The following is a 22127-nucleotide window of genomic DNA, read 5'->3' as shown; positions in this document are numbered from 1 at the left end:
GAACTGTGCAGTGTGACTTATGCGCACAATCCACCAATTTTTTATTTTATATTCAGCTGGATTTATTACTCCAGAGAGCTTTAAATCACAGCATTGACATGCTATAACACCATTTGGTCCACTGAAACAATAAAGTATTTTTGAGGAAGGATGTTCTGAAGACATAGAAATAGGACTCCAGACGTGCAAGCTCAATTTCTCATTCTTGAAGTCCTTGACTTCTTGGAGTGAAAGCACCTGGTCACTCTTCTCCCTGCTCAGGGCTGCACCTATACAAAGGAGAACAAAGAGGCATGAGCAGTTTTTTAAACAGTGTATTAGAGGTAAAATGGAGTTCTGACTTGATGGAAACTGTCTAGGAATTCAAGATAAAATTGCCACAGTTTCAAACAAAAATAAAAGGGATGACATTGTAAACAACCCCTTTCAAAAGAAAATTAAATGTTTCATTTTGGGAATGCTAAAGCGGTTGATTTAAAATACTTTCTGAGTAACATTTTTAACTCTACTTTCCACCAGCATTTCTGTTTCAAAATGGTCCTAAAAAGAGTTAAACAAAAAGTAACTGCAGACAGAACACAGCTCAATTTCTGGTCAAGCAAAATGTTTCAGGCTAACTCAAAATCATTCTCGCTTATTTAAAAAAAATTAGCTTCTTTTTCATCTTGCTGCAGATTTTTTGTGTGTCCAATTTCCAAGCCAGGTACTGAACCAGGACCCTCTCTGTGTCACTTGCCCAGCTCCATCTGAAATTCTTTCTTCCTCTTAAGAGTGAGAGCCCTTCTGGGCTCACACTCTGGTTTACTCTGTGAGTACACACACGTGTTCTTGTGCAAATTGCAGAGCACAGCAGGGCTTCATGGTGATTCCTGTGCACTACAGTATTATTAGCACTAATGGCACCAGTACTTTCCTCCTGTCATCTGAGGTGTTGTCATCTCTATCCTTCCCGTCAGCAAAAGGAAAAACATCCCCTACCTTGAACAGCAGTTGTCCAAGATGAGGCTTATGTTGTGCATGCTAAGTAGAAATTGGGTCATTTGGTATTTGTCTTACTTTAAGAGTAGGGCCTGAGTCAACACCTTTTATGCCACATTTATGATATAAATTACACTTCATTAGAGTCAGCTAAGGCTTTATTCAAGTATATTTATAGAAAATATCCATATGCAGTGTTATCAGAGATTTTTATGTAAATGACTATGCTAGTTGAAACCTTATTAGAGTAGGCCATTTGCATGCTGTGGAGAGGGTTCTTAACGTGGCTCTGGCAAGATTTGTAAATACACAGATATGGTCCTAGCCACTGTACTTCAGGATTACATTCCCTGGAAGGGCAGACTGACCTGCAAGCAAATGAGTAGACAATAAAAACAGTCCGTATTTCTGGATCCAAAGCAACTAATCCAGATTCTTTTCTGCATTGTCTTTTATATAAACAAGTCCAAACCAGTATTTCAATAATTGTTAAAAAAAAAATTCATCAGTCTTTCTGCAGGTAAAATTCTGATTCTCTGCTTTGATTCTGTAAGAAACAGCCCACAAGATTTCCTTGATTCCACCACCTAATAAATTAGTGCAAATATTGGTGTCAGTTAAAAAGTTAGGGAAGGAAAATTATGGAATTGGGAGGGATTTTACAGAAAGTGATGGATTTCTCTTAAAAATGAAAATCCCAAAGACCACAAATTTCATAAGATTCCTAATTAAAAGGAGGCATTTTAGATGGTGATTTTTAAATTCAGTCAACAAGAATTTCAATAAAATAACTTTTGACCACTTCCAATAAATATCTTCTTCCAAAGCAAAAGCTTGTGCTGCAGTATCATGAATTAAGACATGCATGTATGTCCCCTTTTCCAGGCTCGCTTTGATCTGAAACTCTGCTCTACATCCATCTTTATAAATGCAAATTCTTAGTTCCCTAATTTTTTCAAGGCCACTGTGTAATTTGCTCTGTAAATTTAGAATCATGCCTAATGCTGGAGCAGATGAAAGCAAGAAAATCTCAAAAAAGGAAAGCAAACATGTATAATCCTTCAAAGGGAAGCCTTATGCTACTCTGAAACAGTATCTTTCTGGAACCACTTATGCGTCTTTCTTACACGACTGCGTTCTCTCCCATTTAACAACAGGAGGAAACAATTCAGCGGGCACGGGAGGAAGATGAGAAGAGGAAAGAAATAACTAATCATTTCCAGGGCACACTGAGTGAAATCCAGGCTCAGATCGAGCAGCAAAGCGAGAGGAACATGAAGCTCTGCCAGGAGAACACAGAGCTGGCAGAGAAGTTGAAAAGCATCATTGACCAGTACGAGCTGCGGGAAGAGGTGAGAGCAACACCCTGGCTGCCCACGGGGAGAGGCAGCAAACCCGGCTTCCCCACGGGAAAGCAGAAAGCATTGCCAGCCTGGTCTCCCCACTGGGAGCACCTCCCAGCTCCCATCTTTCTGGACAGCCTGCTCTGCTGGTGATGCCAAATATACTTTTGTTCCCTCCAGACACAGGTTGCTGGGAAGGGCTCTGAAGTTAACGCTTTAACCTTTCCCCAGAAGCAGAAAATTAAGAAGACAGATGAAGGAGGCCCTTTGTATTGGAATAGATTCTTCTTTATAGGCACAATGCTCACCATAAGATCTAGCGGACAACAGACAGATGGGAAGTTATTCTTTCTTTAGAGTTGGTCAGAAAATTTTGACCAAAAAAACCACCTCCACAGTAAAATGCCCAGCTACCTTTTTTTTAATAACAAACACTACCAAATATCAAAATAGGTCTTTTTATTGTTCCTAAATACGTTTATTGTGTGCCTTGGTGCAACCAGACAACATTATCTTACTGAATAAAACATAAGTAATCTGTCCCTACAATCTGGAATGCCCGATTCAATACATGCATTTCCAAATCTGTTGCATCATGTATGAAGTCTTAAGCTGAATGAAGGAAATGTATGTTCCTGTCTTGTGGTTTCTATGAAAAGAAAATGTAAAGCAGAGGGATGTGCTCAGAATATTTGCTCCTCTGAACTTTATCTAAATGAAGGAAGAGCGAAGAGGGCTATCAGCACCATTTACCCCCTGAAGGTTACCATGGAGCCAGATGTTTTACAGGCCAGAGGAGGCCTCTGGTTCACCTGGTCTGATCTCCTCCGCATCCCCACTTACGTACTTTCACCCAGGCCCTCCAAGACCACATTATCCGTGTGAGGCCAGAGCAAAGGGGATGTACAGGGCTTGTATTTACGGAGAGGATGGTATGAGCTGTGCACGTGCTCCCAGGTACTGCTGGTGCAATGAGTCTTTACACATTTATCCACACAGTCGCTTAGATCCACTGGCCACTTAACAGGTCCAAAAGTGTGTCCCCCTGCATATTTATTATTGATGAGCAATTATTTGATCTTCGGTTATATTGGATTATACTGATGATTTTGTATGTAGACCACAGAACTGGCAAAGATGCTAAGGTACTTTTTTTAAAAATTTTTTTGCTATAATAAATCAAAATAAATAATGTAAACAGGTTTCCCTTCCCATGCAAGTTCTGGCACGGTTTGTTCTTGTCAGACTGTAGGTTTTTAGTAATTGCAATAGGTTGGGATTCTTCCTGTTTTGCAATGTTTTTGTCTTATGAGTGTTTTAGTAGACAGCTGTACATGCATGAGCATGAAGACCTGTGTACACAATTAAACCTGCGCATTCAGCAGAATTTATTTTCTTACAGCACCTTGATAAAATATTTAAGCACAGAGAACTTCAGCAGAAACTGGTGGATGCCAAGTTGGAGCAGTCTCAGGAAATGATGAAGGAAGCCGAGGAGCGACATCAGAAAGAAAAAGAATACGTACCTATCCTTCTAATCTCTCTGTCTTTTATCTAACTTTAGGCCAAAACAAGACCTGCATGCTATTTCACTAATATATTGGTTCTTCAGGTCTGAGCTGGGATATGGTAGCAGAGACGTTTTTATTGCTACTGTCAATGCTCGATGTAAAGGAACAGCCCTCCAGAGGCTGCTTTCATTGGCATTTACAAGTTTTGAAGCAAAATGCAAGAGCAGTAGGTTAGAGCACAGACTGCTCAAGCTAACCCACTGTTGCTACACCGTTGATTCATTGTGATGTTGGGTCAGGTGATGCCATTAGTTTTCAAACAGCTCTGATATTTGATACTCCATCTCCCCACATGACAAATGAGCACATTTAAACAATCAGAGAGGAGAACAAAAACAAGGGATTGAAGCGAAATGGCTGAAGGCTGGTATCCCCCCAGGCTCGGAGCCTCCCCAGACATCCTCCTGTGGGTCCAGTTTTGCCAACAGAGGAGGCCACAGGAGCTGCTTGCTGTGACGGAGCCTCCCCTTCTCTGTTGCAGAGGTTGACCTCCCCACACTGGTCTGCCAGTGCCTCTTTCAGGCAGGAAGGGTCTGGGGCCCTTTAGCAGCCTCCTCTGCCGTTCCTCCCTACCTGGCAGAGGGGGCAGCTCTAGCAGGGGCTCAGCAAAGAGAAGGAGGGATGTCGCCTGCAGGCACAGCTGGGATGGGAGGTGGGCACTCCTCCCCGGTCTCACACATTTTGCAACTCAGTCAGACCAAAATTAATTTTCTCAGGCTGCCTGGTATTTTCACAGCAATCCTAACATCTACAAAGGATTGGAGCTCAACACTGACAGCTAGTCCCTCTTCTCAGCGGTGGCAGCAGCTGAGACTACTCAAGGGGAGCGACAGGTTCTCATCAGTTGGAAGAAAGGTTTGGTTTTCATCAGTCCTCCAGCTAACTCAGGAGCAGCATGAGAGAGCTCTAGAGAGAGGATCTTTATCCCCTCCCTATATCTGGAAACAGATACATTAGCACAAGCATGGCCAAAGTGTCTTAAAGTATAGATGAAAATGCAGGGCTCTAAGCCCTGTGGGTAGAGCAGCAGGGAAACACAGCAAACATCTCTTGCCAAAAATTGCCCATAAGAGCATTTATTCTCTTTCTCTGCACTGATCTTGTGGCTGGGACACCTACTCCTGCTCAGCTTTACTCCCAGCTAAAGACTGAGGGGGAAGAGGAGCTGGGGCTTCTGTGTGTGCACATCTGCATGTCACTGCATGACAATTTGTGGCCCAGCTGCGTCTTCCCTTTCACTGTTGGGCCTATGCAAAACCAAACCTCCAAATTTCATTCATGACACTGGATTCTTGGCAGACTAAAACCCCAGGAAACATTTCTAAGAAATCCCTTACAATGACAAAGCAAATTTGGGCTTACTTTACTGCCGTCACTGGGAGTTTTGATACTGAGTACCAGATTCCAGATACTGGGGGGGAACAAAAATGTGAAAGGCAGGGTATTGGCTCTGTGGAAAAGTGACCTGTCTTGCTGTACCTCACAGAATATGGGTTTTGGGGCTGCCTGTTGCATGTGACTGTCCCTCCAAAACTGATATGCGCGGTTTTGTTATTTTCATTTCTTCTAAAGCAGTGAAAGTCATCACTGTCTGCACTTGGGAGTGGGAGATTTTCTATGTGGCTTTGCTGTATGTATGACTAGCACCTATGAAATAACAGGTTGGAAAACAAGCTACAAAGGCTTTAAGTAGTGGGTGTATAATGAAGTGCACAGTATGCAAAGAATATTTTTCACACCATCCAAGCTAACACTCAAAACCACTGCCTTTGAGGTAGGCTGGTGACGTATGGCTAACATCACCTCAGAGCAAGGTAGATTTAGCTGCAGAACTTAAGTGACCAGCCAAAAGCCACGCAATGAGTCAAGGCACAATTAACATGTCATGATTCATCACAGGTAGCCCAGCACCCAGCAAGCTGTCGTATACTTGTCTCCCACCTCAATCATATTGAGTCCCACCCACCCAGCTATTGTGCCAGTGTCTGTGGGAGTAATGGGTATATATGTATGTGTGAAACCAAAGTGGTTTTGCTGGAGTCCTCTCCTTTAGCTTTATCTGTCTCCAGCTCAGTAACACGCAAAGCCAGAGCCTTACTGCATTTCAGCATCCTGTCATCTGAGGGGAAGCCTTTCAGAGCTATATGCCAATTCTCTCCCTACCATTTTTTTATATCCCTGTGCATGACTTTTGCTACAGGATTTTGAGAATGTCTTTAAATTAAACTTTTTTTATTCTTTTATCTATTTGATTAATCCTTGAAGGCTCACTTTGATGTCTTCCTATGCAATGCTCCCATTTGCCCCTATACAAAACTTCTTTACCTCAGACAAGGAGAGGTGTCCCCTCTTGCAGCCTCTGTACATCAAATCTCAATAGGCAGGTCATCTTATTGCTTACACAATTCACTCCACAAGTGCAACTAAACATGTGATTCCTTATATTAGGAACGATGGTTCATATTGTGTGGCCTTCCCAAAGGGTCAACTTTACTTAAGGATGCAATTTTACTACTATTCTATAACTGGTCAATGCTTCATCCCCATACCATACATCTTTAGCACTTGTAATACAAACTTTGATGTGCAATTAATTGCAGTTTAAAGCTTCTGCAGCTTTCAAGTATATTAGTGGAAGGTATTGATCAGATTTCTACATAATTGGAATTTACAGAGTCTGGCAGCAAAAAGGGAAGCTTAATTTTCGCTAAGCCAGTCCCTAGTTCCATGTCATTAAGTGGGAATATATGTTCTTGGGGACTGGCTCTTTTAGTGTGAGTATGATGTGAATGTCTGGGCTTCCAGCAGCTATGATAGCTCTAATAATATAGTGTAACATCACCAGACTTCACTGAAGTGCTGCTTTGTAAACACCACATGCAATATTTATTCATTTCTTTATATTTCAGCCTCCTTGTTAGCACTTCATAGCCCATTAATAAATGTATCAGTTCTCCTGATGCGTTTTCTCCCAGCTTGGTGTTTGCAGATGACCTCAGGCTGCATAAGAGCGCATGTTAATTTGAGCAAGCCTCTCTGTGGCTTGTTTCCATTACAGAAGAGTTTATTAACTCTTGGATTTTTACTGACTGCTGAAGCTATGTGGGCCAACAAGAGAGAAGGATTTCATTAAGAGGCAAAAGAAGCAACTTTTCTTTGCCTTCTGTGTCCATCTCTTGTGTTGTGGCAGAAGACGTAGCACAGGAGGTAGGACCTTTTCATTATCCCAGGCACACTGGGTATGAAGGTAGCCCTAGCTGAGATTTAAGCAATACAGATAAAAGCCCAGCTCTTGGACTGACGACTGGCCTGGAGACTGGTAGCTCTGAAGATTTTCAAAGCTCTTTTCATTTAATCATTCAAACCAGACACCCTATAATTCCTAAAATCTAAAAAAAGAAAACAACAAAAAACCCAAACCCTGAACAAGTAGACATTAAAGAAATATGAAACTTAAAAATTCAGATTTCATCCAAACTTTTAAAAATGGCATTATTTTTGAGTGTGTAAAACATAACCTCTCCTGAGAAAACAAATGCATGAACTGAGGCTCATTTAACCCAGGCCTACTCGTACCATCTCTTTTTACTGGCTATGACACAACCTATTTGAAATTTTAGTCAATAAGCTCTAAGCTCAAGAATTTGACTTATCTCCATTGAACCAAACATCAAATTAAATTCTCAAAATAAATTTTAAGAGGCAGGTAGAAAACAAACAGAATGTGGCATTTCTTCATACAATGCATACTTGATCTGTAAAACATTATTGCCTAGGAACTTGTAGATGGTAAAAATTCAGTGGGTCCAAATCAAAAGGCCAAATTGATGGAAGAAATATTTTGCTAGAGCTTTTATATAAATATATATAGTCATATATATATATGCAACAAGTCTAATTCAGATAGTCTCTGTGCCACAAATAGCTGGACACAGGGAGGGAATTCATTATGTTGTTCGGTCAGCATTTGTAGGGTACATCCTCAGCTCTTTTGCCAGGTGGTATTCAAATAGTTTACATGTGTTATTTCCAACAAAATGGTTAGAATAAAAGTTTTTCTTAGGGATCAAATACATTTTATGCGCATGGTTCTACTCACCTTTCACTTCTAATATAATAGCAGGATCTATTGACTTACACAGTACTTTTATTTTCAATACCTTTTCAGAGCCCAACAGTGCTATTTTAAACTGTACAATTTAATCCAGCAGAAGAAAGTCCTCTGTAAACTAAGTTGTTTATATCTCATTTCTGAAGCTATCATTAGCATTCTTTTTCTAAAATACATTTGGCCTAACCAATAACACGCTTCATAAATGTTTGGTAGGTGATAGACACATTTCTGTAACACTTCAGTAAATGTTTCCTGCTTTCAGATTAAACCAATTGCTAGAATATTACTATGCACTTTGGAAGTGCTGACTCAGAACTGCAGCCAGAAGAAGACTCTGTACACCTTACTCCTACAATTCATTCAGCCTCAGTCGACCCTCCCATCCGCAGCCTGCACATCAGAATGTCATTTTGGCAAACACCTTGAAGTAGGGAATCACATCCTTCCAGGAGGAGCCAGGGATGAAACTGCAGTCAAGCTCTTCCTGGGCCACCTCCTTGACCTCAGACATTTATTACCCAGAGCTGGGATTCTCCGTTGATGGCATGTCAATGCAAATGGGGCCCAAAGATAACAGACACCAATAAATGTATGACATTTACCCTGCATTCCCTTTCTGAAAGCTCACAGATTTTTTTAAGGCATGTCTGACTGTGACCGTACCTCTACGCTAAGTCCTGATCATTAATGCAAAAGGGAGTTTGCCATTCACTGGAGAGCAGGAATTTGGCCGGAGCTGTGCTGAAAGTGTCAGAAAGAATCATAGCCGCTCTATAGAAGTCTGGCAAAGGTATGCTTAAATACCACACTTTTAGAGCCCACTGTACTGCACACTTCATTCCAAATAGGTGTTGAACTCCTATTCAAACATGCCTTTGGAAACCAAATGCCCTGTCCCACATCTTAGGATAGCACTAAATACTCTATCTTGCCTAACGCCTCTAACTACATTAATGTGAAAGTTAGATCACTCCTTATCGAGGTAGCAGTGGCAGAAGCATAGGTAGCTGGAGGATGAAGATTTCTAGCTGATGAACTTGGGACCTAACGTTTTTCTCTCTGTTGCCCAAAACACAGCTCCTGAACCAAGCTGCAGAATGGAAGCTCCAGGCCAAAATGTTAAAGGAGCAGGAGACTGTCCTGCAGGCACAGGTGACGTAGGAGAGGTGATTGCATGGTGTGCCTTTGTTTCCCAGTTTTTAATCCATGAAGCACATTCCAGGTAAAGTATCCAAACTACTTTCTGTGTATTCCTTCTAGCCTCATTCTACATCCCATAGACTATTGCAAAGGAAACAGGTTATTTTCAAGCCAACAGTAGGGTATTGTCCATACTGCAAATCATACTGTGGCACATGGGTTGTTTAGAGAAGAGAAGGCTCTGGGGAAACCTCATTGCAGCCTTTCAATATTTAAAAGGGGCCTATAATAAAGACTCAGAGACACTTTTTACCAGGGTCTGTGGTGATAAGACAAGAGGTAACAGTTTTAAACTAAAAGAGGGTAGATTTAGATTAGATATAAGGAAGAAATTCTTTACGGTGAGGGTGGTGAGGCACTGTAACATGTTGCCTAGGGAAGCTGTGGATGCCCTAATCCCTGGAATTGTTCAAGGCCAGGTTGGATGGGGCTTTGGGTAAGCTGTTCTAGTGAAAGATGTCCCTGCCCAAGGCAGGGGTCGGATTAGATAATCTTTAAGGGTCCCTTACGACCCAAACCATTCTATGGTGCTATGATTTATGAGTGTTTACAGTACTCAGCCACATAACAACATGTGTGCCTTTGCTTGATTATTCACCGTAACTACCCTTCAGGCAGGTTTCTAATTCAGCAAAGCACTGGAGTACATACATATAAAACATATTTACCAGACTGTAGTTCATGTGCTTATGTGCTTTTCTGGACTGGGGTGTGAAGGTAGCATTTTCATTAACTTTAGCAGGAATTCTGCCTGCTAAGGGCTTATACAAAGGGGCCTCTATGATTTCAGTGTTTAGCTGGAATTTGAAACATTGAATAAAATAAAATTACTTGCCAAAATTACACCAAGAGCCAGGCTGGAGTGAAAGGCAGTAAAAACAAGAAACAGGCAGTATACACTTTGAGAGCAATACAATAATCAACCTTGAATACAAGTGAGAACACTAGATAACATGCTGGACTTCCACATCAAAAAGAGACAGCATTAGTAGATTTTCCTAGACTTACATAAACAGTCATGTAGATCTATCTTCTTTAGCCTGCCTGTGAGAAAGGTCCCCGCCCCAAGCTCTGCTGTCAATCTTTCAGCCCCTTTGCAGCCGCCCATCTCCTCACCCATCAGGAAGCTTCCTCCTAGCCCTTGCTCACAGTTAATCATACTGGTAAATTGTTCCAGCTCTGCCCTTGTAGATGGTCTAATTCCTACCTGTTGAGCAGTCAAGAAAGGCTGGCATTAAACTGATAACCTGGAAAGATGTTATGAGTAGTTTGGTCCTTTACATGGTTTTCAAAGGCTAAGATAAGCCAGTAGCGCATGGAAGAATATCACATAAACTGCTGCTGACACCAGTTTGACAGGTTCTGCAATCAAACCTCAAAGGCCTCCAGCTGAGTCTGTCCCGACTGCAAACCTGCTCCCAATTTTCTCAGACTGGTTTTAATTAAACTTTTATGTTCCACCAGAAAGAGTTTTGTATGCAGGCAGACCTCTGTAGCCAGCTTAATGAAACTGAAGGTATTGATAAAAGCTAGAATATATTAAACATACATTTGAAACAGTAAAATCGGTTTTAGAAAAATCCAGTCAAACAAGTCTGCAAAGGCGCTGATAATACATGTGCCCCTTGCAAACTTGCATAGACAAAAATTAAGCGACTCGCTGAAATTAAACATGCAGTTAGGTGTTCTGCTCAAATGTGAGAGCTCTGTCACTTACACAGCAGCCTCCATTTGGAATGAAGGGGATTATGATTATGATTATTATTATTATTATTATTTCCAGTACGATAGCACTGGAGGGCCTCCCTCGTGGACCAGATGCCATCGTGTAAGGCATTGTGCAAGGCATTGTGCAAGCACAAAACAGAAAAAGCATAAAGAGCTCCTTGATGCAAACAGCACAAAACAACTAATAGATACTAAAGAGAAACAGCTGTTATAAGACATTGGTCAATGAGATAAGGAGAAGCCATAATATAGCCCTCACTGCCTGCTATAGTGAGATACCTCTCCATTTTAGAGGAGGTTATGAACACCCACTGTTTCCCTGAGCTGGAAGGAATAGGGGATACCAGCTTCACGCCAGCTTGTCTCTGGGCAGCACAGGGTGCCGGAGATGGCCAAATCCAGCCCTCCAAATGGTAACAGGGATCTGGCACCATCTGAGGGAATACACCCAAACTGCAGTAGTGCTTCCCAGGACACTGCACGCCCTCCCCAGGCACATTGCTTAGGCAGACTTATTTAGCTTCATGCTTTGAAACAAAGCAAGAAGATAAAAGTCAGCCAAGGCCTCTAATTTTTGGTAGCCAGCATAGTGCAACCACTGGGCTATAGCAACCAAGATGACTGTAACAGGGCCAAAGGGGTGTCCTCACCATAGTGCCCTCACAGCATGGCAGTGCTGAGATGCACCCACTTCCCGAAGCCGTGCACTTATAAGTTCTCACTTGGCAGCAGCACTGCCTCCGCTCCCCCTGCCTGTGCTGTCAGGGGACCTGGATGGGTGGGGGGCAGCAGCGAGGGGATCCTCCTCTCCCTAACTGAGGACCACAAGTGCACGCTCCTAGTGAGAGACAGCTCTCACAGCCTGTTCCCAGCCACTATGAAAACATTCATTTATTATTCAAATTTAAATTACAGAAGCTATTTTTGGTGCTATGGTACTGCCTAGGGCTCCAGCTGAGATCAGAGCTTGCCCTCTTCAAACCTGAAAGGTTTTTAATCTAATTAAACAATAGGAAAAACTCGGAAGGGAAAAGCAGAGATGGAGAACTGAGGTGAGTTTTTTTAAGACTATGGCTCTGGCCTAGGAGCCCCGGTTTGCTGGCTCCCACCCCTGTTCCCTCACCTGGTTTTGGGATGCTTGAGCATTTTTCCTTAGAGTCATGATGTCTATTCAAAATGTATCGTATCAGTGTCCCGCTTGTGCTGTGGCACTCAGGGTTGCTAAAACAAACCCCTCTGTGCTTCTGTTCATGCATAGGCCACAGCCCTGGCTACAGCCTAGCTGTAGCTGGTCACAGCCTGGCTACACATACTCAAGCTTCACATAAGCTAGCTCTGATATTGGCACCATAAAGCTCTGCATGGATTAACCTCCCATGCCTTCACCCAGCTTGGCGGAGAAGGCCTACAGCCAGTGCTGTATTCATGGCCGCCGAGAGACTACCTAGTTCAAACTGATCTCAGGCACATCCACACTACACTGCAACTAAGGCTATGACATTTTCTAGGGAGCATCATAACAACTAACCAGAATGAACATGAATCATAATATAACTGTATTACACCCGCCCCACTATTAGCAACATTTTCTACATCTTCCTTTCTTCAGTAACTGAAGAGTAGTGTCAGGGGAGGGTGTATGTTGGCTGGCACCACACAAAATAAAAGCTCCTAGCTAATCATTTAGTCAGCTTCCCACCAGTGCAGAGGGGGCAGCCAGCCTCCAGGCAGATGCCTGGATACCGCAGGCTGCTCTTGAGCCTCCCATTGCTCTGCGCCCACCCCGCCTCAGCCACTGCATGCTATGCCAATCGCTCTTTTTCTAACAAGAGCTGTCAGGCTGAATAGATAAAATGTCCAGTCACCTAAACACTGTGGGGGTGCTCTGGCACTAGAAGGAGGTGGCTGAGTTGGAGCTGGTCCTCTTTTCCAAAGAGTAGATAATGATGCTTTGTCTATATAGCATCCTGCGTTATTTTTGACCTTTAAAAGTGGTTTTCCCACTCAGAAAGCAGAAAAAGTGGAAACCAAGAGAATCTTACAGAAAAACTCAGTTCTTCAGAACAATTTTGTTCAAAACCATCCACATATAAAACTATGTCTTACTAACAAAATACACACACAGATGAACTTTCACATGGCTACCAGGTGTAAACTAATAGCAAAATACGGAACCTTAATCTTACATGTTGGCACATTGCAACAGAACTTTCTTCTGCCCTGCTTCATGAAGTGAAGTGAAGCTGGCAGAAGAAGCTGGCAGGGGATTATTTTTTCTGCCTTTGCTGGCCTTGCCCACAGCTGCAGTCCACACACACACTATAAAACAGAGCTGACAAGGTGCCCTCTCAGCTCATTCATGCCACAATGCAGGGATGCAGCTTGAAGGGGTCCAGTGCAGCATCATGGCAGTGTGAAGCGAAGTCTGAGCCTTGCTCAGTGGTGGGGCTACCCTGCATGCCAGATAGCACAGGAAGGGAGCAGCGATGCTCCTCTTCAATGGTGGAGTCCAGTGAAACACATCAGGTGCTGTCTGGTGCAGCTCCTGGCCACAGCCTGAGCCACTAAGTGAGGACTGGAAATATGGAAGAAAAGAAACTGTGGCTGCAGCATGATGAGGGGATGCCTCTTCCCCAGCTCGCTTGCACATCAGAAGCAGCATAGCCAGGGTAGCACCTAGCTCCCAGCCTGGCTTGTTGGGTAGTCAAGAAGGCAGGTAAACAGCTGGGCAGACAGGCTGTACTGAGCTCCTCCCTAAGCCTTCCAGAGCTTACACCCTCAGGTCAAAGTTGGAGGTTGGCAATGTCTGCATGGCAAAGCAAGGCTTAGAGCTCAGGCACAGCTCTGACCATGCTGGCTCTCATCTTGAATTAATCCCACTGCCTGGTCCTGCACAGCATTAGTGGTTGGACAAGCTCAGGTTAGTCTCTGCCCACAGAGATGGCCCAGGGATAACATTATCATTTTCCATGCTGTAGTTCACCCTAGGAGTCCTTTCCTGTAGCTGCCAGGCACAATGGTATACAGAAAAAAAGTATAAAGGGCTTGTGAAGAAAGGCAGGGACTGGAAATCTTTGTAGGATTTAATGCTGTCCTCTTGAGGTCTCCACAGGGTTCCCTAGGGAAATGTTTTCAGAAGTCTCCACTTATAGTGAATTATTTTCATTCTGGGCACCTGGTGTAGAGACACCATAGCTGCAAGATTCAGGAGACTACAGCATGCATAATTCCCAGACCTTTTTAAAATCACTGGCCCAGGTCTTTCTATTATTCCTCAGTTTACCTTTCTGCAACAGAGGAACCATAATAGTTTGCAACTGTAAAAAGATGCAGAGAGTTTCAGTTCCCTGATGTTTGTGCTTCATGGTCTCCAAACAGAAGCTAATTCCCATGTCCAAACACAATACTTACTTTATAATTTTCTACCAAAGTAAAAGTTCACCATCGTGGAGACTGAAATTACTGTGGTTATTTTTTTCCCTGTTAATGCAGATCACTCTCTACTCTGAAAGGTTCGAAGAATTTCAGAAAACATTAACCAAAAGCAATGAAGTGTTTGCCACCTTCAAACAGGAGATGGAGAAAGTGAGTAGCAGCTCATGCCTGAACTGTGCTTGAGACTCTCTTTTTAGATTTCAGTATTTCTCACTGCAATAATTTTACGTGGGATGGGGACATTTCTGCACATTTTGGAGAACAACCTCATCAACATCCAAATAAGATCTGGGGCACACTCAGCCACAACTGACAGCAGCTTAGACTTCAGCACTGTAAGCTCAACACTTCACTCTCACTTTCAGCTAAAACTGAAATTGCCTTGAAGAACAAACATTTTACCTAAAACCTAATGTGGTGGTTGGGTACAGACCCCTCAGAGATACCAGAGGGGGAGTCTGGAGCTGCACTTGTCAGCCCATGTCTTCAGGAGTGCCCAGAGCCTCCTGGATGACTGACACTGGTACAGAAAGGTTGACACAGGCTACATGTCTTCCCACTGGAGTGTGTGGGCAGAGCTGAAGCCCACCAACAGCTTCCCAACATTAAGCCCAGGTGACTGTTTCCTTGCAGCTGGTGTACTTATCTCCTATAATGAATGGGAATCAAAAACCAAACGCACCCACTTTCATAATAAACAATGTTCTGTTCTGCCACCAGTGCCTAAAACCCTGGTGCTCTGATCCGGGCAACTTCTAATGATTTTCACAGAGCTTAGCCTGCAGAAAACCAAAGGGAAAGATGGTGCTATATAGCGAGCAGCATGTGTTGGAGGTAATATAGCAGTGTGTAATCCAGAGGGAACTTCCTTGACAGTGCTGGCTCAGAAGATACAAACACTTCTTTAACCTCCCAGCAATACAACCCTGTGGTCTTTGTAAAGAGACAAACAGAATAATGTCACCTTTTCTTTGCCTTTTGTTTTTGTGATAGTTTGTACTCTTGAGTTGGCTATACTTTTACACATATAATCAACTGGTCCTACTTTAGGACTACAGACTGGAGTCTGAAAGTTATATGGCAGCTACTTAAATCTAAATCTGTCCCTTAACATAAATTATTATTTAGCACAGTCACTACAGCTGCTGGTAGCAGCGCTATGAGTACAGCCAAAGACCTAAATAAAAGGGCTGCTCTAATTTAATCTGCAGTGTGGAATTCCTGTTGTGATTCACCTTTTCCTCCTGCTTCTATAGATGACAAAGAAAATGAAGAAGTTGGAGAAGGATACTGCTACATGGAAATCCAGGTTTGAGAACTGTAACAGAGCACTACTGGACATGATTGAAGAGGTGAGTGGTCTTTTTCTTCTCAGGACACGCATCTTCCTCCACATAATGCTTTCACTAGGAGATGAAATGATCCTATACCTCCAAAAGTCAATGAAAAAAATTGTTCTTGAATCTAAGGGTCTTTTTTTCAAGCTAGATGTCTTTAAAAAAAAGAAAGACAAAAATCCCAACTGCTAGGGATTTTAGATTATGTAGAGACATTAATTTCGTCCACATGAAACTGAATTATGTAACTGTGAATTTTAAGTGCTCTAAAAATGTGTGATTGTTAATGCTCTCACATAGAAGCAAATTGGCATTAGTTCACTTCATGCTACTTTCTTTCTGCATAAGAGCATCCACCCAGGGAATTAATGTGCTCTATCTAGCTAATTAACTTTAAATTCATGCCTTTCGTTAACTTCCTGTGTAGGCAAACTCTAAGAGCCAAAAGCAAGTACTGTGGCTCACCATAGTTTTAAACATGCTGTCACAGGGGCATTGCAGAAAAAATTTATAGGCATATTGGAACTTGTTCAAATAAGATAAGAGGCTGCCTGAAGTTTCACCCAAACTTACACTGAACTTGGACCAGGTCTTTCTGGATAGCTTTGTAACTCTGTGTTATTGATATTTCTATGGGTTTCTGTATCTCTTGTTTCCTCACTGGGTGTAGAAGCAAGAAAATGTTGCAATTCAAGCTGCTCTCACAGAACCTAGAAGCAAAATGAACAAAAAATATAATACAGCTTCTTTTCCCCCAAATTCACACCTATGACCACCATGCTTATGTATATAGACATCTGCTATGTTTTTGCATATCTACACATCATTAGTAGGTACTCCTGCAAATATTTTCCAGTGAAATTGATCTGAATCTGAATGGAGAATGCTAATACACTACAGTAACAGGGGTAAATTTCCTCTTGAAGCTTCAGTACAAAAGACCATAGTTATTGTAGAGCAGGTGGTAAAAGCCAGCTACCTGGCAGAGTCCTGTGAAGGCTGGCTAGATCTCAAAGTGTTTCCTAATTGCCAGTTCCACCAATTAATTGCATGCAGCCAAACTCAGTCCGTACCTTTGTCTGATATCTTTGACCACAGAAAGCCATGAGGTCCAAGGAATATGAGTGCTTCGTGCTGAAAATCCAGAGGCTAGAGAACCTTTGCCGGGCTCTGCAGGAAGAGAGGAATGAATTGTACAAAAAAATAAAGCAAGCACAGTTCCCTGAAGAGGTGAATGGAAATGGCATCTTGGAAGAAGAAGAAGAAGATGCTGATATAAGCCCTTCCTCCACTGAGCAGGCAAGCATTGAGCTGCGCACTACTGATGAAAGCATGCTGAAGGAGCTGGCTGAAGCTTTCAGGGTGTCCCATAAGGCAGAGGAGTCCCTCCCAAGCAACAGCAGCAATCCAGAGACCTGTGGCGCTCAAACATGTAATGCTCTCCCAGTGCCAGAGCTCCCCTCTCCTCTCACCCCGTGGTCAGAGGCTGGGAATTGCTGTGAGCAGCCCAGCATGAGCACACCAATACCCACTGGACACGTGCCAGCATCCACTGGGAGCCCGCCAGCGCCCACTGAAAATACAACAATGCCCACCGAGAACATGCCAAAGCCCACCAAAAGCATGCCCACGCTCCCAGAAAGGGCGCCAACACCCACAGAAAGTGCACCAATACCTCCTGAGAGCATGCCAGTACCCACCGGGAATACACCAAAAACCACTGAAAGCATGCCAGCAACCCCTGAAAACGTGCCAACACCCACACAAAACATGCCCACTCCCCTTGGGAATATGCCAGTGCCCACAAAAAGTGCACCAAAACCTGCAGAATGTGTGGATGACCCAGCAGAGCAGTCTGTCCAAGGTCAGTCTGCAGAGCAAACAGGGGACACAGACATGGAAGCAGTGGATTAAAGACACTGGTGTGTCCAGGCTTATATTCTCCAAGCCACAGCCCTGCTTTGTCCTCTGAATTGATACCTTTTTTTTTTTTAAGAAACAAAAAGTGGGTGCTAAAACACACTCAAATATCTATAGGCAAATGTAACGCACTTCTCTTTGCTACCACTATCCAGTAATAATGGGTCTACAAGTTTTGCTCTCCTTCATCTGCTAGAAGCATAATATTTTCTTAATGACAGGAAAATACAATGAAATTACAGGATCTTTTTTCCCAGGCAAAATGAGTCATCTCATTCAGCAAAATAATTTTAAAGTGTTGAAGTTTCATGTTTCAAAAAATCATTGCAATTCACATACCTATATTTAAAGACTCATAATTAATTGTATCTATTTTTTATGATGTTGCATAAAAGATGGCCTACTTGGACACATAGTGATTTTAATAAATGAGGTGAAAAGAATCTGTAATTATAAAGTAAAATAGTGAAATCATCGATGTGGGCAGCCATATCCGAGGAGAGGTGCAATAATAAAAGGTGAATTTCTGTACAAGTAAACTACCACTCAGCACTATGTGGCCTGAACACCCACAAGCTCTTAGCCTTACCTTGAATTGGTCTTTTCTGCTTAGTGCTTTAAAAGAAGTTTTGTTTTCAACAGAGCTACAGGGCAGGGGAGAAGATCTGTCCTAGATTCCTTATAAAGTGACAGAAAACAACAGCAATTTCCAAATTAACGGCAATTCTGAAGATAAGGGTCACAACCCTCTTTCTGCATCTAACAGAAACCTGCTAGTTTGTCATACTATTTGGGTTCATGAGCCCAACAGAGGGTCTCATGGGTGTTTCCAGCTCACAAATGAGGTCAGAAGTTCAGAAGTTGGTTGCAGATTCTGGCTTCTAGACCAGGAGCAGTAAGCAGAGTGGAGATGCACTAGAAGGTACCAGGATGTATTCCAGAAGATGCCCCTGAGATCGTGCTTCCAGATCATCCCACCTCTCCCGGTCACAGCCACATGAACATCTTCACCACAGCTTCCTCCAGGTGCTGCTGCATGTGCTGATGCTCCCAGGAGAGGGGCAAGCACGCCTGTCTATCACTCCGTTCATTGGAGTGGAGCACAAGTAAATACCCCAGAAGCAAACAGGTACCGGGAAAGCAGGAATTCCTCTCACAGACACCTTCAGGGACTGGCTACATTCTCATACCCTCTCTTGTCTAACCAGCTCTTCCCATCTGCCTGCCAACACACCACTGCTTAATAATGTAGCCACCTTGTCAGAAACTGCTTGATTCTGGCACCAAGAACAAAGATAAAGAAGGAAAGAGGCAAGAGAGGGTACCTATCAAGGCAGCTGTACAGTCTCAAGCTGGGAGAGTAAGAAGGCTTTTTGGAAGAAGGTTAAAAAAATCCTGTTGGCATATTTCTTATTTCTCCTCCCTTTCTTCCAAATTCAATCTAGGCTTTCTGGAGTCTGAGCTGGATAGCTTAAGAATTTGAAAATTACAATTAAGCAAGATGTCCAGAGGCCAGAAAGGGAACGGTTACAATCAAACAAACCCATGTTTATAGGCAAATCCCAAGAAGCCCCCAAAGACAACGCAACTTATTCAAGCCAAAGTTGAAGTACAGGTGAACCAAAAGAAAAGATGCCATCTTTGGCAGACCTTGGGAGACTGTGGTCACGGAGTCCTTCTGGCACATCACCCTCCAAAAGCAGGGTTTGACTCTTTGCTTGCTGCCAACATGGTCCGCACCCCGGTTGCGTGTGTCTGTGTCTGCACTGCTTGGCTCAGCCTTTTTGAGAGCTAACCGTTGCAGCATGCAGAGTGTGATTTGCAAAAGTTTGTTTTGATATGGCCTTACCAGTAGCTATTATGGCTACAGTTTTCAACTGAGGAGGCCTTACTTTAGATACCAAGACCAACAGTATTTATTTCATGTCTTTAATCACCTGAAAGTAGATCATTCAAGTCTTAGTTAACTTAAGTTCCTTTTATAAGCAGTGGAGAAGAATAGGCATCTTCTGAGGACAAGTCATCTCATGGTAAGACTGGCATCCAAGAGGGAGGAAATTACTTTCTCTCTGAAGATGACATTTCTCTTCATTGACTCTAGAGCCAGCCTAAGACAACTAGCTTAAATTTAAAATATCTATTATTAGGTGTCTAAATTAGGCAAGAGGAGTCCCATCAAATGTTCAGATTCAAAGCCCTAAGCAAATGGCCATCTCTCCAAATTAAGCCACTTACGTGCCTGTGAAAATGTTAACCTATAACAAATCCTTATCCTAAGATAAAAAGTTATACTGACCTGATTTACTTTTTTTAGTTTCCATTGACTTGAGTCTGTAGAAATCTAGTTTCCATTACAAGTTTTGTTTGTTGTCAGGGTGACTTTTAAAATTAATGCAATTTATATATGCATTAATGGTTTTTTTTCCTTTCTTGGTCTTGTTTGATTCTGTTGCCATTTTAGTAATTACCTGCATGAAACCAACTTCTTTTTCTTCAAGTAGGCCCTTAGAATGCCTTTAATTGTTGAATTTTTCTTATACATTCAAATATTCAATTACATAATAATAATGATCAACATGGCCTTGCAACTTTAACTTGGTTCTATTTTGCATAATCATTATGGTCACATCTTTAATTATATAATTGTTGCCTTCTAACTTCAGCAAGCAAGGAGACAAAGATCCTACAGATAAAAACTTCCTACATAGTCATGATTGATTCTTACAGCATCATCCCTCATGAATAATTACACAACCTCCTGGGAAAATTACTCCCACTCTATTCCGCCTTCCTCATTTTCTCCCTTTTAATTCTTACATCTAAAACTACACTCACATACTTGCAATTCCTATTACTCTGTGAGTTTCCACCCACGTACCTGTTGCTCCTCTTCTTGCATACCATCAACCAACTGCATTTTATCCCAGCAGTTTCCTCCCCATTCTCAGTGCATACATACAACACTGAAAGCACAGAAGAGTGACCCTCCTGGCTTTTCATTCCAGGATTTGGACTCACGTGTTTGCAAGAAATGGGAGAAAAAATTGTAGGCAAAGCTGTGGCTGGTCTGAGGCTGGATGGAGCATTTATAGTCACACTGTGGGGATGGTTTATATGTAACCTCATGGCCTATAGAGCTGTGGGAGGCTGGAGTACCCTCAGTAGAGATGGAAAAATCTATGAAATTTTACCATGCACCTGTTTGTTATCTATTGCATCAGACTGGCAGTTTAAACCATGATCACCAGCACAGATTTCTGTATGTTAACCTACCTTCTATCATTCTTTTTCAACATTAATTGCTGGCCTCCTCTTGCTTTCTTCTTGTACTGGTACCCAATACAAAAGCTGCCTCTGCATGGTGGCAGTGTCTTCATGAAAGCCTTTGCGACTGCAGTCAGTACGTCAGCTCTGCTGCACTTCCCTCAGGTACCTCTACGCTCAGGACAGAATCCACCACTCTTCTGTGATCATCTGGAGGCAGTAAGTAGCAGTGAGACGTGTGTCTTCCCTGCTGTTCAGCCTTATCATCATTCTCCTACTGATACGGCCAGTCTCATCAGTCTTGGTGTGTGCTGTGGTTGTCTCCTTTAGTCTTGCTTTTATTTCACACAGTTATTCTCATACCACGAGGCACAGATCTAGGAGGAGAGGTGGTGATTGTAGCTGTAGCTATATCCTCCTTACTAAAACCATCCATTGCTGCACTGCTTCTGAACCAGGAACAGCCTTTATTTGCAGGAGTTGCAAGGAAAGAACAAAAATATTTTCCCCTTCTGCATGTCTGACCTTTGTCACCTCAAAAATTTAACAGCTCCCCTGCTGAACATGTAAAACACAACATTTTTCAATAACCCAGAGTTTATCCAAATGTGAGGAGATTTTCATGATGACAGCTAAAATCATATCCATGATGCTAACACGACCTTCTCACCTAATTTCTGATCCCTGTGGCAAACCGCAGTAATGATAAATCTAGCTGATGAGAGATTAGTAAGAAAGAGCTGATCTGTTTCAGCTTAACTTTTCCCACAAAAGTGAACAGAAGTAGACGCAGGCATGGAATATACAATCCAGATGACAGAACTGCAGCAATAGTGCAAGCGACCCAAAACAGGGACATATGATAAAATACAGTGAAACTTTCATTATAGGCTTCACTATTAATTTCATCTTCATATTCACTTTGTCAGTCAGATTGCAATCAACCACAAACACAGCAGTCTCCAGATTCACACTGCCCCGCTCTCTTTGCAATGAACGTCATTGCGTTTATCAGTATTGAATTTAGACTTTTCTTTTTGCTTTATAAGGAAATGGCAGAAGGACTCATTCCTCTTCTGGGCCCACACACTACCCCTGCATTGCCATTCATATTAACTTCTAACCATGACCTTTGCTTAGCCAAGAGACAAGCATAAGGAATGGAGAGAACCCTGCCCGTGAGCCAGCCTGCCCGGCTGAGGCACCGCAATGCAGCACCTGCCAGCCGGGCAAGGGA

General features: G+C 42.6%; 1 protein-coding gene across 1 annotated transcript in view; it reads left to right on the top strand.

Moving 5' to 3' along the window:
- TXLNB (taxilin beta) overlaps nucleotides 1-20200 on the top strand; it is a 37089-nt gene extending 16889 nt beyond the window's left edge. Inside the window, exons 5-10 of the mRNA XM_075087783.1 lie at nucleotides 2136-2330; nucleotides 3724-3843; nucleotides 9084-9158; nucleotides 14427-14519; nucleotides 15626-15721; nucleotides 16805-20200. Coding sequence (XP_074943884.1) covers nucleotides 2136-2330; nucleotides 3724-3843; nucleotides 9084-9158; nucleotides 14427-14519; nucleotides 15626-15721; nucleotides 16805-17620 — 1395 coding nt within the window. The 3' untranslated portion in view covers nucleotides 17621-20200. The remainder of the gene's footprint in view (nucleotides 1-2135; nucleotides 2331-3723; nucleotides 3844-9083; nucleotides 9159-14426; nucleotides 14520-15625; nucleotides 15722-16804) is intronic.
- The last annotated feature ends 1927 nt before the right edge of the window (nucleotides 20201-22127 follow it).

The sequence above is a fragment of the Phalacrocorax aristotelis genome, chromosome 3 (assembly GCF_949628215.1).
Source record: "Phalacrocorax aristotelis chromosome 3, bGulAri2.1, whole genome shotgun sequence".
In the NCBI taxonomy this organism is placed as follows: Eukaryota; Metazoa; Chordata; class Aves; order Suliformes; family Phalacrocoracidae; genus Phalacrocorax; species Phalacrocorax aristotelis.
Note: the sequence above shows the minus strand (reverse complement) of the source record. Positions and strands in the feature narration are given on the sequence as shown.